We start from the raw sequence: 16643 nt of genomic DNA, 5'->3' as shown, positions 1-16643 counted from the left end.
GGGTCTATGGACATTTGCTCCCTTTTGGGATTTTCGATGTATTGCAGTTTTTCGCACTTCCGGGTAGGCTTCATTTTTCAGATTAGAATGTTGCCCCTTGGGTTTGGCCAATGTATTCATTCTCTCTTTTAAACTCTTTAATTAATGTTTCAGACTTGCATACTATGGTTAACCAGAATCACATGTGAAGCATATTTGGTCTCTATGAACTCCAATCTTCATTCCACATTTGTTAATTTACATTACATTATGCTAACTTTAGTTCTACCAGCCGTTTAATTTATTATGAGTCACTCTGATGTCTCTAATACTGGATGATATCTCACCTGGGGTCAGAGGTCACCGTTTCATCACTGAAATTAGGAGGAGGATTTATGGATCTGTTACTCTTCATAGACACACAGCTGGGCTCTGGTGATGAAGATTTCTCTCTGTTCTCCATAATGAGAAACTGACTTCAGACCTGCATATGGAAACACAGAGAACAAATACATAACTATATGAAGCCCGTAGGCAGGGGGGGTTCGGGTGGTTCGAACGAACCCCCCTCACTGCCAAAGGTCCAGAATTTAAGTCTTTTTTTTTATTTTTTTATGTGATTATTGTCATCATTGTTTTAATCAATGCTTGTGGCAAATATTCTGGGTTGCCGTTTCAAATTAATATGATTATTGTAGCTGGACTTGTGTGTGTGTGCCGCGGATACCTGTCAACACTCCCGTTTTTCCCGGGTTTCTCCCGTTTTTTAGCCCTATCTCCCGGACCCGAAAAGCGATATAACCCGTTTATAACCCGAAAGCGAGCCGATAGACATGGCAGGTGAGGGCCGGATTAACCATTAGGGCAACTGGTCACTTGCTCAGGGGCACATGACATCTAAGGGGCACTGACAGGTAGGAGGAAATAAACAGACATTTTATAAAGTTATCAAACACTTTACAGTCTTCACTGCATAAAGTGCATCTAAGCGGGTTCACGCAGACTTTCCTCCCTCCCCGCTGAACACCAGCGGTTACTAATTCGTGAAATGCACTCCCGCTGGTTGAGCGCGGAAAATTCGTTTTAGGTTCGATATTAGCCAGACATTTGTTCTATAGGGTCGGGTCTAACAAAGATATCAATAGCAAGATTAGATTTAATATTATGTGACCATTGTATATCGACATGATGAAAATATTCATTCAAAATCATTCGTGCATTAATGCTGCATAATTATACCTGAAAATGCTTTGACGCGTTTCCACAGCGCACAATGCTTAAGGGAACGTCTGCCAATTCCACCAACTGCGGTAAACGTAGACTATAATTTGTATGATTTAAAATTACTTTTAACATTTAAAAACAGACGTTTTCAAATTCCAAAGCTTGCAGAAGGTTCCTAATGTCAATACTGACCAGTGTTGGGGAAGTTACTTTTAAAAAGTAGTGTTTGCTCGTTACTCGTTACTTTTAAAAAAAGTAATCCGTTACTTTACTTAGTTACCCCCTTTGGAAAGTAACTTTTTACGTTACTTGTTACTTTTACATTACTTTTATGTTGCTTGACTTTGGGCAGAACCCAATATCTGTAGACAATATCTGTATATGTAGACATAAAGTTATACTATATGGAGGACATAACAGGTATTTCTTTTGTGCTCTTTATTATAAAAAATAGTATCAATTTCAAAAGAAAAAAGTCCTTCTTATTGGCGCTGCTGTGTGCGGCAACTTCTCTGTTTTTATTCTCAGCCGGCTCTGCATCATGGGGTAGAGTGCGACACTCCGCGATGAGCAGAGCGCCCGCGCCGCTTCTCTCCGCTCCGCTCTCCCTATCCACCAAGCTTTAAATTTCGGCAACAGCCAATAAAGCTTTCCTGCTCTCCAACACCGGTGCGAATCGCGTCTTGATAGCGTAGGACAAAATGATATAGAAGACATAAGCTTAGTTTTTTTTTTTTTTTTTTTTTTTTTTTTTTTTTTTTTTATTAGGGATTTTCAAATAATACAAACAACCGAGACAGAAACAATCAAACAAACATACAAACAAACAAACCCCAAGCGCTGCAAGTTAATAAAATGTACAAGTGTATCTGTTAACAAAAAACATAATAAATCAAAACAGAAGAAGCCAAAACTCTCTAAAAAAAAAAAAAATTCAAATTTTGTGTAGGAAGGATTGGAGAGGATCCCAAAGTTTCCTGAATTTGTCCTGTTTGTGGTTGAGGTCATAAGTTAATTTCTCCAAAGGAAGAAAGGCTGACAGCTGAGAAATCCACATGGAAATAGTTGGGATCTGAGATGTAGACCATTTTAGTAATATACATTTCTTAGCCAGAAATATAAGGGTAGTAAACAGAGATTTGAGGTCCGAGTCAAAAAGGTCTTTAGGAATGTCATTCAACAAAAAAAAGTGAGGGGGATAAAATAAAACGTTTACCTATTATCTCTTGGATTGCAGAGTGGACCCCTCTCCAAAATGGTTGGATGTGAACACAAGACCAAAATACATGAAAGAATGTGCCCTTACAAGTTTTGCATTTAAAACAGAGGTCGGAACAACCTGGGAACATTTTATGCAGTCGAACAGGTGTAAAATAAATTCTGTGGAAAAATTTAAAATTTTGTTCGTGTATGGAAATTGAGGTACATTTTGGAAAGATACCATCGCAGATCTGGGTCCAATTTTCAGAATTAAACAGAACTCCTAGGTCCCGTTCCCATAGTGGTTTCAAAGAATCATACACTGAAGAATCAGAATGAGTTAGTAAGGCATAAAATTTTGAAATAAGTCCTTTGAACGATTTAACTGATAGTATGGTTTCTTCCAATTCCGATAATTTAAATCGGAATCTATTTTGTTTTAACAGAGACTCTATAAAATGCCGAATTTGAAGATATTTGAAAAAGTCTTCGGAGGGAATATCGAACTCTTCTCTAATTTGTTCAAATGATCTCAAAGTTTCAGAGGTAAACATTCCTGAGAAGTCAGACAAGCCTTTAAAACTCCAATCCAGCAATCCAATGCTCCTAATCTGAATGGGAATGTCTGGATTCAAAGCCAGAGGGGAGTGTATGGATATAGTTTGGGGGATTTTCAAATGTTTTTTCATAAGCTTAGTTTTTAAGACATACGACTCACTCTATCAAGGGAGTAGGAGAAAAAAAAGAGATTTTGAGAGAAAAAAAATATATTTTGTTTAAAAGTACACATATTCAAGCTTTCTATATATTTCACAGGTCTGTGAGACAAGTAGCTTATCTGAGTTTCGGTTCATTTACAGTATGGAGACGAGCTTCAGTTCACGCGCTGGTGCCTCCATGTCATGATTATTTTGCATTTACTTATTGGATTATTTTGCATGCTATATTTACTTATTTATTAAATTCAGGCAATTGGTTGGTAAAACATTGATTAAAATTAAGATGCAATTAATACAAAACGAAATTCACTTTAAAGGAGTCATGACCTCGTGTTACCTTGGATACCCAACGCTCTATTATAGTCTTTCAGGCACTTCTATAAAAAAAAAGTGGAAAAAAAATAAACACAGAGCTCCTCAGACCCTTATTTCTAAAGGCATTATTGTCTCGCGAGATCTGATGCGATGTTTTGGCTGTCGTGGACGGTCATTATAATAATGCAAATGAGGGGCGCGTTGATTGGTTGCAGGAAGGAGGGGGGTTGACAGCATTGCATGCTCGTAGTTTCTTTTGCCCTTGATCAGTGAGGCGATACACAGCGCGGGCGCCTCCGCATTTACGCGTGTTTTGAGTGTGCGCTCCGAGCACAGGATAACGGCTGACAGGACAAGAAAGTCAGTTTTTCTGAAGTGAAAGACTTTATTTCAGCGTACACTAATGTCACTGTCTGGTAGTTCCTATTGTGCTGGGGTTTCTGAAGTAGTCATAATTCATCTCTCATACTGGTCCTGTATAATCCAATTATGAACTGATTTATTCTCCTTCTTTATAATTTTATCAATATTTTCCCAAATTAATTTACTATTTCCTTTAGAATCATCAGTTAATTTAATAAAGTAATTAGCTTTGGCCTGCCTTAATTCTTTTACTACTTTATTTCGCAAATTCTGGAATTTTCTCTTATCCTGTGGTAATTTAGATTTAAGAGCAGCCTTTAATGCAGAGTCTCTCTGCTTCATTAGCTTCCAGAGCTGTTCATTTAACCATGGCAGATGCACTTTACTCGAGTAAGAGAAATCTTTACTAAATTCATTTTTAGTCATATTAACTTTATCCATCATACTGTATAAATAAATGCTTTTTCTATATCATCAGACTGCATAACATCATTCCAGTCCAGGTACTTTAATTTCTCCTCGAATTGACCAACTAGGGATTTTGGTATAATATTACAAAAACTTTTGCCTTCTTGTTTATATAAAAATATATTTTTTGTCAACTTTCTTACAATTAAGGTCAAGTTGTGGTCTGACATACCTGTTACCAAATTAAATGATTGTGTAATTCTTTCAGGTTTATTGCTAAAAATTAAATCTGAGTTTGTGTTGATTGAATAACCCTAGTTGGGCCAAGGATCATTTGTGTAAGATTATATTGATCTGATGTACTTTTGAGTTGATATCTCTTAGCTTTTTCAGCCCAGTTTATATTAAAATCACCTAAAACAATCAATTCAGTTTTCGAACCAATTTCCTTTAGTACAGATTTCAATTTGTCATAAAATGTCTTTGTAGAATTAGGGGGTCGGTATATTCCAACCACAGTAAAAGACATTTGAGGAGATAAGACAACAGAAACAATAATACTTTCTAAGTCTTGCGTGGAATTAAGATGAACCTCTACACATTTAAAATGATTACGAACATACAGAAGGACTCCTCCTCCTCTACCTAATTTTCTATCTTTCCTAAAAAATAATTTAATCGTTTGTCCCACAACACTTTAGACAGGTTTACTGGTTGAAAAAGTTCAAACTTCCTTTTAGTCATCATTCTACTTAAATGTTCTTAGTCAAGAAGAAGCGCCATAATACTTCTTTCTTCTTCTTTTGTTTAATGGCGATTTACATTCTCAGCGCATATCGCCACTTAGGCCTACTGGGTGGTCTTGCTATTTTTTAATCTTATCTTTTAATCTTTCATTAATATTTTTTTATTACTGTGAACACGAATTATATTGTTAATTTAATGCTAAATATATTTATTTAAAGAGAGATGAACTGACCTGAAAAAACAGTCTGTGCTTTCAAATATAATATACTCTAAGTTTATTTTTTGTTTAGCCATTTTACTTCCACATTTGTTGTGAGATGTGTCACATATGCATTTTATTATAGAAATACATTATATAGAAAATGACGTATTTTCAGTCAGAGACCTTTTGAATGCACATCTACGATGTGTGAGAAGAAAAAATAAATATATAAATTGGAGTAAAAAACATTGCTTTACTAAAACTTTCTGGATGTTATTATAATAATTTGAGTTACTGGTTCTTATTTTAATCTATGGACACTCGTGTGTGTAAAATATGAACAACACTGTGATTACTGTGACGCCTGTGTGAATGTGTTCGGCTGATCATAAATAACACAAGAAAACATCGAGAATAAACTCGTAAACGTCACTAATATTACTGTACAATCTATACGACTCAATCATCTTTAGACTTGATTTGATCAACTTTATTAATCCTGAGGGGAAATGTACACGTCACAGCAGCACATAACACACAATAATAATAATAAAATATAAAAAACATTTACGACAACAACAATTATTTTACAGCATAAGTTCCACAATAATGAAAAACATTAATTAAAAATGAATTAATGAAACTGTAATTATGTGAGATTTGATGATTCTGTGTGCATGTGGACGTTAGAAAGAGGATTTACAAGTGTGTGTGTGTGTGTGTGTGTGTGTGTGTGTGTGTGTGTGTGTGTGAGTGTGTGTGTTGTTTACTGACACAGAGACACTGAGGAGTAATTATCATAAAGCCTAAATCCAGCATAGAGGGGTTCAGTGAATGTGGTGTTGAATGTGTGTAAGCGTGTGAGTGTGTGTGTGTCAGAGAAGCTGTAGAAGGACAGAGTGCCGGCCGACACGTCCACATACACTCCTGCTCTCTTACAGGATGAAGAGACGACAGGAATAACAGTGACTTTATTATTGTGACGGACAGTGAATCTGTTACCATAGCAGAGCAGACTCCAGGATTTATCATTGAATCCAAACTCACAGTCTTTACTTTCTCCTTTCCTGCTGATTCCTTTATATGTCACTGATATTCCAGCACCTATGCTCCATTCAGCCTCCCAGTAACAGCGTCCAGTCAGACTCTCTCCACACAGAACCTGAGGAATACCATTATAAAACTCAAATCTCTCTGGATGATCAGGATACGGCTGACGCTCAGACACACGCGTCACTGTCCTGTTCTCCTCAGACAGAATGAGTTCGGTGTGTGCTGTGTTTGGATCCAGTGTGAGATCACAGGCATCTGAACACAAGAAGAGAAACATTTCACTAAATGACACAAATCAACAATAAATCACTAGATGATTGTGTGTGTAGACCTACATTTCTGTATTCCTGCTGTAATTCTGAACTCTCCACAATGATCCACACTATAAAACATAAACATGATTCATATTCAATTTCTAACAGAAACACAAGAAAGAAACACACACACACACTCTTGCGTTCAAAGGAAGGATGATACGCGCACACACACACACACACACACACACACACACACACACACACACACACACACACACACACACACACACACACACTCTTGCGTTCAAAGGAAGGATGATACACGTACACACACACCCACCCACCCACACACTCTCTTGCGTTCAAAGGGAGGATGATGCGCACACACACACACACACACACCCACTCTCTTGCGTTCAGAGGGAGGATTATGCGCACACACACACACACACACACAACCCTAGTCACAGAACAGATTGATTGTGTGTGTGTGTGCATCCTCCCTTTGAACGCAAGTGTGTGTGTGTGTGTGCATGGATCAGTGTGTGTGTGTGTGTGTGTGTGTGTGTGTGTCAGTGTCTCCAGATTTAGGGCTGAATGGGGAAAAGGAATCATTGGGTCTGTCCAGTAACTCATGATGAACACTTTACAGAGAAGCTTGATGTAAAGTGTGTGTAAGTGTGTGTGTGTGTATCTGCTCCTAAAGCTGAAGGCCTGTTGTTTTTATAGGCTATTATTTGGATAATCTATTAGTATAATATTTCACACATTATCAGAGCTTGGCAGACAGATAATTATTACACTTTTAGACATTTGTCAGATTAATTAATAGATTATAGCCTAATTAATGTTATTGTGAATTTATAATTTATAGTATTAATCATATAGCCATCCAGATATGATTAATATATCATATTAATATCAGATAACAGCGGCAGAATATCTTAAAGCAGTTTTTCTCAACCTTTTCTCCATGTGACCCCTATTTTAACATTCAAAATCCTAAACAACCCTTGCAAAACTTGCAGACACATTTTATTTACTTAATGTATTACAAAATCAGTTATTAAGTTTTCAATAAATGCAACAACATCAGAAACATTAAAATAATAGCAATAACAATAACTATGGCCGGATCTGACGTACATCCTAATGTAATCTTCTAACATGTCGTGCCCGTGAACGGGGGGGTTCGGGTCGATCGAGCGGCTCTCCTCCTCACTGCCGAAGGGCCAGAATTTAAGCCAGATATGAGGTCACTGAGGGTCGGACCGCAGTATTTTTTACAGGTGTATATAATAAATGTGGTGAAATAATTGCATAATAATAGTATCACTATATAGTATAGTAACACTACTTCTAACATCTTTTTGGATCGGTAAGATTTTTTATGTTTAAAAGAAGTCTCTTCTGTTCACCAAGGCTGCATTTATTTCATTAAAAATACAACAACAACAAAAACAGTAATATTGTGAAATATTATTCTAATGTAAATCAGCAGTTCCCTTTCGTCATCAGGGAACTCCGACGCCTCGTCGGGGGAGTTCCCCTGACGAATTGGGATCATGCTAGGGAGACCAATTGCCTTCGAGTGAATTAAAACGAGCCAATGAGCATTGGCATGCAACATTTGCATTCCGCAGCCCGCCTACGAGTGCGGGTATAAAGGCGGAAGCAAGCACATACACAAATGCTTTTAGCTTCTGAGCCAACCGGTTGTGTCCTCTCTGAGTGAATGAGCTTTAAGATTGTATCTATTTTACGCTTTACGAGTCTGCTGTTTCGGGAGGGGATCTCTCTGTGTTGGTGAGACAGCATTTTAGCGTCCGCGCGATTTCCTGTCTGCCGGCTGCGTCTACATGTTGTTAATTCAAAAGCTGTTTTCACAGCTGGAAAAAGGTTGAGTGCGCACAGCGGGCTTGCAGTTTCCCCGCTGTGTTGCCGCGTTGGGTCCCTGTGTGCTTCAGCACAATTGAGAGAGTACTTTCTTCCTGAAAGAGCAACACGAGTGAAGATCGCGTCCTTTTCAGGATGACGTTTCACTCGTGTGTTTCTGGATGCGATCGTTTCCTGTCCTCATTGACGGCCACGTTCATTGTTTCACATGCCTAATCAGTGTGTGAGACTACGTTCGTGGGTGGTTCATGTTCTCTCAGGAGTGCATGACCACGTCGGCACGTTGTTTGTCTCCCCTTTTTAAAGGCTCAAGCCGCTCAGCGTGCCGTGTGCCATCGAGCGCCGGCTGACAGCGCGGGTTGTCACGGCAACCCAGCACGCGTCATTTGGCGCTCTAGATGCGCGGTCGAAACTCGTGTACCTCTACGAGGTTGAGTCCCTTTGCTTATTCCCCAATCTAGTTCCTTTTCTAAAAAGGGGAGGACTACTTTGGCTAATGAGCATTTGGTGATCTGGGAGTTACAGTGCGGAACGTCTCGCCAGGTGAAAGACCCTCACGAGCTTCCCACTCCTCTAGCGCATCGCAAATATGCTGAGACTGTGTTCGTGGGTGGTTTATGCTTTCTTATGAGAGCATGACCACGTCGGCACGTTGTTCACTTTGCCTGAAGGCTTGAGCGCCCAGCGTGCCATGTGTCATCGAGGCGATGGCCACGTTCACTGTCTTGCATGCCTGGTTGACGGCCACGATCACTGTTTCACATGCCTAATCAGTGTGTTGAGACTGCGTTCGTGGGTGGTTCATGTTCTCTCATGAGTGCATGACCACGTCGGCACGTTGTTCGTCTCCCCATTCTCGTAAAGGCTTGAGCCGCTCAGCGTGCCGTGTACCGTCGAGGCTTTCGGATGGGATTCTGGTCCTCCTCGTGAGGGACCAAGCATTTCATTCGGGGCTCCAGGGGAGGACAGATGCCGATCGCTACATCGGAGAGAGGGCTGTTATACTCTGAAAATGATGCTGAGTTCCTACTACAATGGTGTGTTCTCATGCTGAAGATTCAGACTTGACAGCCACACTTTCCTGGGCTATTCTAAAGTGCCTGGATGGGTGTGAAAATTTTTGGCAGTATGGAAGCATTTTGGTGCCAATATGGCAAGCCAAACATGCCTAAATCTGCAGAAGTTTTTCCTCTCTCACTACCCCTGCACATTCAGTGCACGTGGGTAGTTCTGACTCGGGGTAGAGCTGCGCTTAGTGACTGAGCGTGATTAGTCACAGCGCTGGCCCTCAGTCAGACGATGTCCACACTTGTGGTCCAGAAGCGCTTCAAAACCAGCCCGCTCGGAGTTCGTTTCCCCCCAGCAAAAGGAAGGGAAACGACCCTGAGAGGAGCGACCCAGAGTATGTGAAGTCTGCTCTTCGGGAGTGCATGTCATCACCACTCCTTCCCCTGGAGGAGGGCCGGGTGGAGAATTTCGGTTCTGTTCCGCCGCTGACCGGCCGGTCGGCGGTACCCAAAACTTCAGTAAAAGAGCAGTTTCTTCCTCCTCTGGGTCATTCACGGCCGAAACTGTCGAGCAAGCAGTCTCTCCCGTTCGAGAGCGGGATGTCAGTGTGCGCCACCCTCGGGTCTCGCCACTCTCATCCCCCTCTCCCCACTCTCATTCCCCTCTCCTCAGCACTCGTATAGCAGTGGCGCCACCTCGGTCTCGTCACTCCTGTCTGCCGCTGGGCCGGAAGGCGCGGAGACCAGCAGCCGCCCTCGTATAAAAATAAGATGGGATGCATCGGGAGTCAGACGATTTGACCACTTCAATAAATTTCGTTTTGTAAAAGGCCTCTTTAAAACGAATTTCGTTTTGTATATATTGTTTCTTAATTTTAATAAATTTTTCATCAACCAATTTCCTGGATAATCATGACATGATGGGCATACCGCGGTCACTTGCATTGAAATCTCATAAATTAACCGAAACTCAGTGTACGCTATGCCTCACAGACATGACAACTATATATAAATAAAGCTTGAAATTTCTTTAAACGAAACAATTAAAAACGAAAGAAATAGGCTACTCACTGATTAGGCTAAGTAATCCATGATGTGCATTTCTCTCTAGGCGCGTTCATACGGAGATGCGATCGTCAATTTCATTAAACGAAACAATTCAAAACGAAAAGAAATATAGTCTGATTAATCAATGGTGTGCATTTCTCTCTATAGCGTTCACTACAGAGATGCCGATCGTCAATTTCTTTAAACGAAACAATTCAAAACGAAAAGAAAAAGGCCACTCTCTGATTGTGTAATGATGTGCATTTCTCACTACAGAGATGGCGATCGTCAACTTCCATCTTTGCAGAAAAGTTTTATTAATAAAAATCAATGGACACGCGTCACCGGATTACAAAGGCACTTCTTGCTTGTTGCACGCACACAGATATTATGTTGAATAATGCGGGCTCGGGCTCATAATAACAGTTAATGCCGTCGGCTGGACTCAGACACAACGTGCACGGGTTGGGCTTGTTTTTTTTGTTGTTGTTTTTTTTGCCCGATCTGGCATTCAGTTTCTGAACGGTGTAGGCACAAGCCAACAGTTTGGTGACGCCGTCTGAGCCCATTATGTCATAATTTTTAATTAGTCACGGTAATACCGTATACCCCGGTAAAATAGGGAGGAGGTTTGACGGTATCAAAATTCGAATACCGCCCAAGCCTAGTATGTGTTTTGTGGCCTTATTTCAGAAACTTTAGTTTTTAGTTTTTTCAATAACCATGCATAAACATTATTCTCTCAAAAATACAAACATGTACATGCATGGTGCTCACATATTATGGTAGCCGTGTTTGTGCTAAATAGAGTGAATTTACACCTTTGCCATTAATATGTTTATAAGCAACTGAAAAAAGCAAAAATGTCAGGGCATGTCAGAACATCTCAAGGACCCCAAAAACACCTTAGACCCCAGAGGGTTAAACTTGTGGGGCAACTTGATAAGGTGTTAGGCTGTGAGTGACTGTTTCAGCCTTCCTTTGGGAGACACTGGTACTCTCAGCCTTAAATGTTATGCTACAGTACAGGCCATTCATCGGTAATGGTGTTAGGTCAGACTGTAAATGTAAAATGCCCTCATGCAGTGTCCGCACTAATGAATCAAGCAAAAGTCACTTCTGTCACCTCCTCCTGTTGGGGAAATTGGTTAATTACCCTCACAGCCCTGAACATTGTTTTACAGCGTGCGTCAGTCACGAACCCATCCTCATGTATAATGTCTGCAATGACTGAAGAGGATTAGAGGATGAAGGAGAAATGACTCACGATTGTGTTACGCTTACATACACACCTACGAGCAAAGTAAAAGAAACTCCCTTAGAGAATTCAGAATTTGAGTTGTTTGTTGATGGTTCAGCTCAAGTCATTGACGGTAACAGACGAGCAGGATATGCAGTAACTTCCACCACTGAAGTGGTAGCTTCAGGTCATCTTCCAGATAATTTTTCAGCTCAAGCTGCAGAACTAGTAGCCTTAACTAGAGCATGCACACTAGCTTCAGGATCAGCTGCAAATATCTACACAGATTCCAGGTATGCTTTTGGGGTAATTCATGATTTTTGTGTAATTTGGCAAAGAAGACAGTTTTTAACTTCTGCTGGATCCCCCATTAAGCATGCTGGATTAGTGAAAGATCTAATGTTTGCCATGAAACTTCCAAAGAAATTAGCGGTGATCAAAGTGAAAGCACATCTCACAACTAACACTACAGAAGCTAAAGGTAATGCTCTTGCTGATGTAACGGTTAAACAGGCTTGTTCCTATGCAACTGTACAAGTGTGTTCAGGTAATACAGCACAGAAGACAATTCTGCCTCCTGAATCAATCATTGATCTGTACAAAGATGTTCCTCTATATGAAGCATGGACATGGTTAGACAAAGGAGCCATTGTGGATTCATCCGGCTGCTGGACCAAAGGGGGAAAGTATGTTGCTCCCGAATCACTGCTGCCATATTTGGCTCAACAAATACACAATTTGGGTCACAGTGGTCCAGCAACGATGAATCACAGGTTCTCAAATCAATGGTGGAATCCAAAATTCAGAAAGGTAGCCACCGAAACAGTCAAGAGATGCGTTACATGTCAGAAAAATAATGATGTGCCAGCAGCAACCACAACAGCAACAAATACCCCAGCTCCACCAGGACCATTTCGTCACCTGCAAGTTAATTACAAATCGTTGCCTCGTTATAAGGAAAAAAATGACGTTTTGGTAGTAATAGACAAGTTCTCAAGATGGATAGAAGCTTATCCAACAGGGCGTGCTACACCTGCACATACTGCTAAATGTCTTGTCACTGATTTTATTCCCAGATGGGGATTACCAGATTGCATTGACTCAGATCAAGGTACACACTTCACAGGACAGGTAGTCAAGGAAGTGTCTAGAATGTTGAAGATTAAGTGGAATCTTCACTGCCCATATAGGCCACAAGCATCAGGACAGGTTGAACGATCGAACAGAACAATCAAAACCAGGCTAAGCAAAACGTTGATTTACACATTGCCTCAGATGCCCTGATTGCTTACTGTGAAAACCTCACAAAGGCAGTACAGAGTGCCAAAGAGAGAGTTGAGTCTTTTTGGCAGACTCCACCAGAAGATGGACACACAATCATCCCAGGTCAATGGGTCATGATAAAATCATTCAGAAACAAGCCATTAGAGCCTAAGTGGCACGGACCACATCAAGTGATGTTGATTACAGCAGCTGCAGTATTGTGTTAGGGAAAGAAAACCTGGACTCATGTGTCACACTGTAAAGTTGTTACCCCACCTACAGGGATAGGATAGGACACGGACCAGTGAGGAGCCCAGGAAAGAACCGAATGCAACAGGCTTCGGGGGCCAACCCTGCGGTGAAGACTCCCTCATAGGCCTTCCCCATCCAACAGTTACAATAGCAGACTCAGGAAAGGATACAACCCTAGTGTTTGAACCATAGACTGTAAAAAAATATGGACGTAGTGTCCGTGAAGTGGGCGGAGCCGGCCGTCGCCATCTTGGCCTTGCGTCACTCCCGGATTACAGAAAATGGGCAGAGGCGGGGTGTGAGTGGAGCTGAGGAGCCTGGCTATCTGAAATCACTACTTAGCTCGACGTGAATGAGTTTTTAGTTCAGGCTGGGCATAGATATATGTTTATATCTATGCAGGCTGTGGAGGTAATTCTATAACATTATATGCAACTGACAGTACCAAGTCTGTCACTGCACAGGGCCTCGCACTTAAGTGACAGTTGATGATGTAAAGCCAATTAAAAGTTCCTATTTTTGCCCTTCGAAGTATTCTAATAGTTAAAAGACATGGCTACATGTGAGACTGTGTATTGTGATTCTGTACTATTCTGCTAGTGATGTATAATGCAGGAACTTAATATTACTGTGAGAGAGTGTGTGTGACAGTGATTTATGTGCATAACGTTACATGTCAGTCACTTTTTTTTATAGTCTATGGTCCGTCAGCGCAGCATCACTCGTCAAGTTCGTAGAGAACTTATTTAGACCATTTAAAATTTTAAAATTCTGATTTTGGCCGCCTCTCAAATGGGTTAAACCATAGATATATCGTTATTGCCTATGAAGTTCAAGTAAATGTGCTAGAAAATCCACGCTCATTCAAGGATGTGCATTTATTGCATGGACGGAGAAAGCGCCAACACCTGCAGGATTTTATCTGACGGTACATAAGCATATTGCATATCTATCTGTTCCGTGAGAGTAGGGCTGGGCGATATGGACCAAAAGTCATATCCCGATATATTTAGGCTGAATATCGATATACGATATATATCCCGATATTTTTTCTGCAAAGTGAGAGCAAATGTTCAGTCAAAGTCAAAGCCAAACATGACATGTCACAAGTAGTTTTATTGAAACCGGCTATTTCAGTGAACAGTTGCAAAATCAAATTAATAAATTATAAACAGGTTTCTTTACCTTAGGGCTGCACCGATTATGACAAAAATCATAATTGCCAATTATTCCCTTGGAAATGTAATTGTGATTTATTAATTATGATTATCAAAGTTTACATTGAATATATATAAACAAATTTTGTGTAAACATGTTATAATTTGCTTATATATAGCCTACATATATATAGGCAAATTATAACATGTTTACACAAAATTTGTTAACACACACACACACACACACACACAAGTACTGTCCCCCTTTACTTAACATAAATTGTAAAAATATGACTAGTAAAGACTAGTAGGCTACTAATAAATAAACAGTAGGCCTATGCTAAAGCTATTAAATAGCAGTCCCAAACTAGTTTTTGTTAATACAATGTGGTATGAGCCACTACAGTCATTTAAAAATATAAAAAATAACACAAAGAAAAATAAAGTAAACGACAGTTACCATGGTGAATACACAATATTAACAATAACTGTTAATGAAACATGGAAACTGCTCAGGTGAATAGAATGAAAATCATACCTGCATTACTTTTATTTTGTGTAATTTACAACGTAACGGTGTTGCATGCTCGTATAGTTTCTTTTGCCCTTTATATAGCCTACAGTGAAGCGATACACAGCGCGCGCGCCGCCGCATTTGCGCGTGCAATTGAAGAGGGTGCGCTCCGAGCACAGTATAACGGCTGACAGGACAAGAAAGTCCGTGTTTCTGAGGTGAAAAACTTTATTTCAGCGTACACTTATGTCACTGCCTGTTAGTTCCTATTGTGCTGGGTTTTCTGAAGTAGTCATGATTCGCCTCTCAGAACATAACATGCTCTAAACACGCGCGCAGAGTGGAAGGAGGGGCGGACTATTTGAAAATTTGAACTATATCGATATATGCGATATGGTCTAATTCCATATCGCATTTAAAAAAATATCGATATATTTTTTATATCGATATATCGCCCAGCCCTACGTGAGAGCAGAACAAACAAGCCTTTATTGACGTTTTTAAATCTGAAAACTCCAAAAAGCAACGAAATTGTCAGACATCCATTAGTGCATGTTCACAGAGGAAAACTGAAATACAGCGCTGGTTCTCTCGTACGATACTCGACGACAACAACGGAATCCTAAGCCGTGGGCGAAGTAACTTAATGGGTGTATTAAATTGTATGAAATAATCCCGAAAAAAAGCACAAAACACTGCAGAGATGGCAAGTTCAGCAGCTAAAATTTGCTGAGGTGAAGTGACGGCTAGTAACAGCAGACAAACGGCTAGCATTGACATCAGCGACAATCCACCTGTCACTTAAGTGGCCACACCCTTAATTATGCAGAACTTTAAAGGGTTAATTCACCCAAACTGTAGACTCCAGAAACAACATATTATTAGAGCTGATGAATATGTCAAAAAATGTCTTGTTTGCCCAAAAGAATGTTTGCATGTCACACCCGCCTTCAGTAGGAGCAGGAATCCCATGGGTGGCACACCCCATCTCCAACAAGAATATATGTCTCAACATCACAACCCCCCCAGCTTCTCCGTGTTGCATTCCTGGACTACCATCCTGCAACCTAACTTCAGCTACTCCCATCATGACAGATCTACTCTTGCCAATGACTTTTCATAAGATGGCAAGTTCAGCAGCTAAAATTTGCTGAGGTGAAGTGACGGCTAGTAACAGCAGACAAACGGCTAGCATTGACATCAGCGACAATCCACCTGTCACTTAAGTGGCCACACCCTTAATTATGCCGAACTTTAAATATTAATTAACTATCCGGATGAGTTATAAAAAAATTCACCCCCCACACAGTTGTCGTGAAGGGCAAAATTAGCTGTATAGACCAAAGCCACATACAGACACCAGGCTGTTTACACGTTTTTTTCTGATGTAAAATTTGGCATTTTAACATGGGGGAGATACAGATTTGACTCACTTTTGACACCAGCCTCACGCGGCCAGTCAACGAATTGCAGTTTAACCATGCAACCTTGTTCCATGGAAAATTATGCTCCAGCCTCGACTCCCTTGGGTGAAATTCCTCGTGAACGTTGCAGCCTTGTGGTCGAAATGAGAACAGAATCCCATGTGGACATTACTCCATCAGCAGGAAAAGAGGAAAAGGACTTAGAAGAGTGTCTCCGCAGGACACCATCCCTCCCGAAACACTTTGCAATAAATCAGTGGTGTATGATTCCTCCACCGACTGGCACTTTTTGGTTATGTGGAACTTCTGTCTACAACATCCTACCCAGCCAATTCAACAGCGGGTGCACCCTGGTTTATGTTCTACTGGCTATCAG

General features: G+C 40.5%; 2 protein-coding genes across 4 annotated transcripts in view; both read right to left on the bottom strand.

Annotated features, from left to right (window-relative positions):
* The window catches only part of LOC311304778 (uncharacterized protein), a 41230-nt gene extending 40362 nt beyond the window's left edge, over positions 1-868 (bottom strand). Inside the window, exon 1 of the mRNA XM_084432012.1 lies at positions 344-868. Coding sequence (XP_084288138.1) covers positions 344-442 — 99 coding nt within the window. The 5' untranslated portion in view covers positions 443-868. The remainder of the gene's footprint in view (positions 1-343) is intronic.
* A 4764-nt stretch (positions 869-5632) lies between these two features.
* Positions 5633-16643, bottom strand: part of LOC311304832 (uncharacterized protein) — a 42497-nt gene continuing 31486 nt past the window's right edge. For all 3 annotated transcript variants that reach the window (XM_084432141.1, XM_084432143.1, XM_084432142.1), the window contains 2 exons: positions 6546-6592; positions 5633-6465 (listed from right to left, as the gene is read on the bottom strand). In XM_084432141.1, the coding sequence (XP_084288267.1) occupies positions 5924-6465; positions 6546-6592 (589 nt within the window). In that variant the 3' untranslated portion in view covers positions 5633-5923. The remainder of the gene's footprint in view (positions 6466-6545; positions 6593-16643) is intronic.

Source organism: Rutilus rutilus, assembly GCF_951802725.1.
Source record: "Rutilus rutilus genome assembly, chromosome: 15".
Lineage (NCBI taxonomy): Eukaryota > Metazoa > Chordata > Actinopteri > Cypriniformes > Leuciscidae > Rutilus > Rutilus rutilus.
This window is presented reverse-complemented; position numbering and strand designations above follow the sequence as displayed.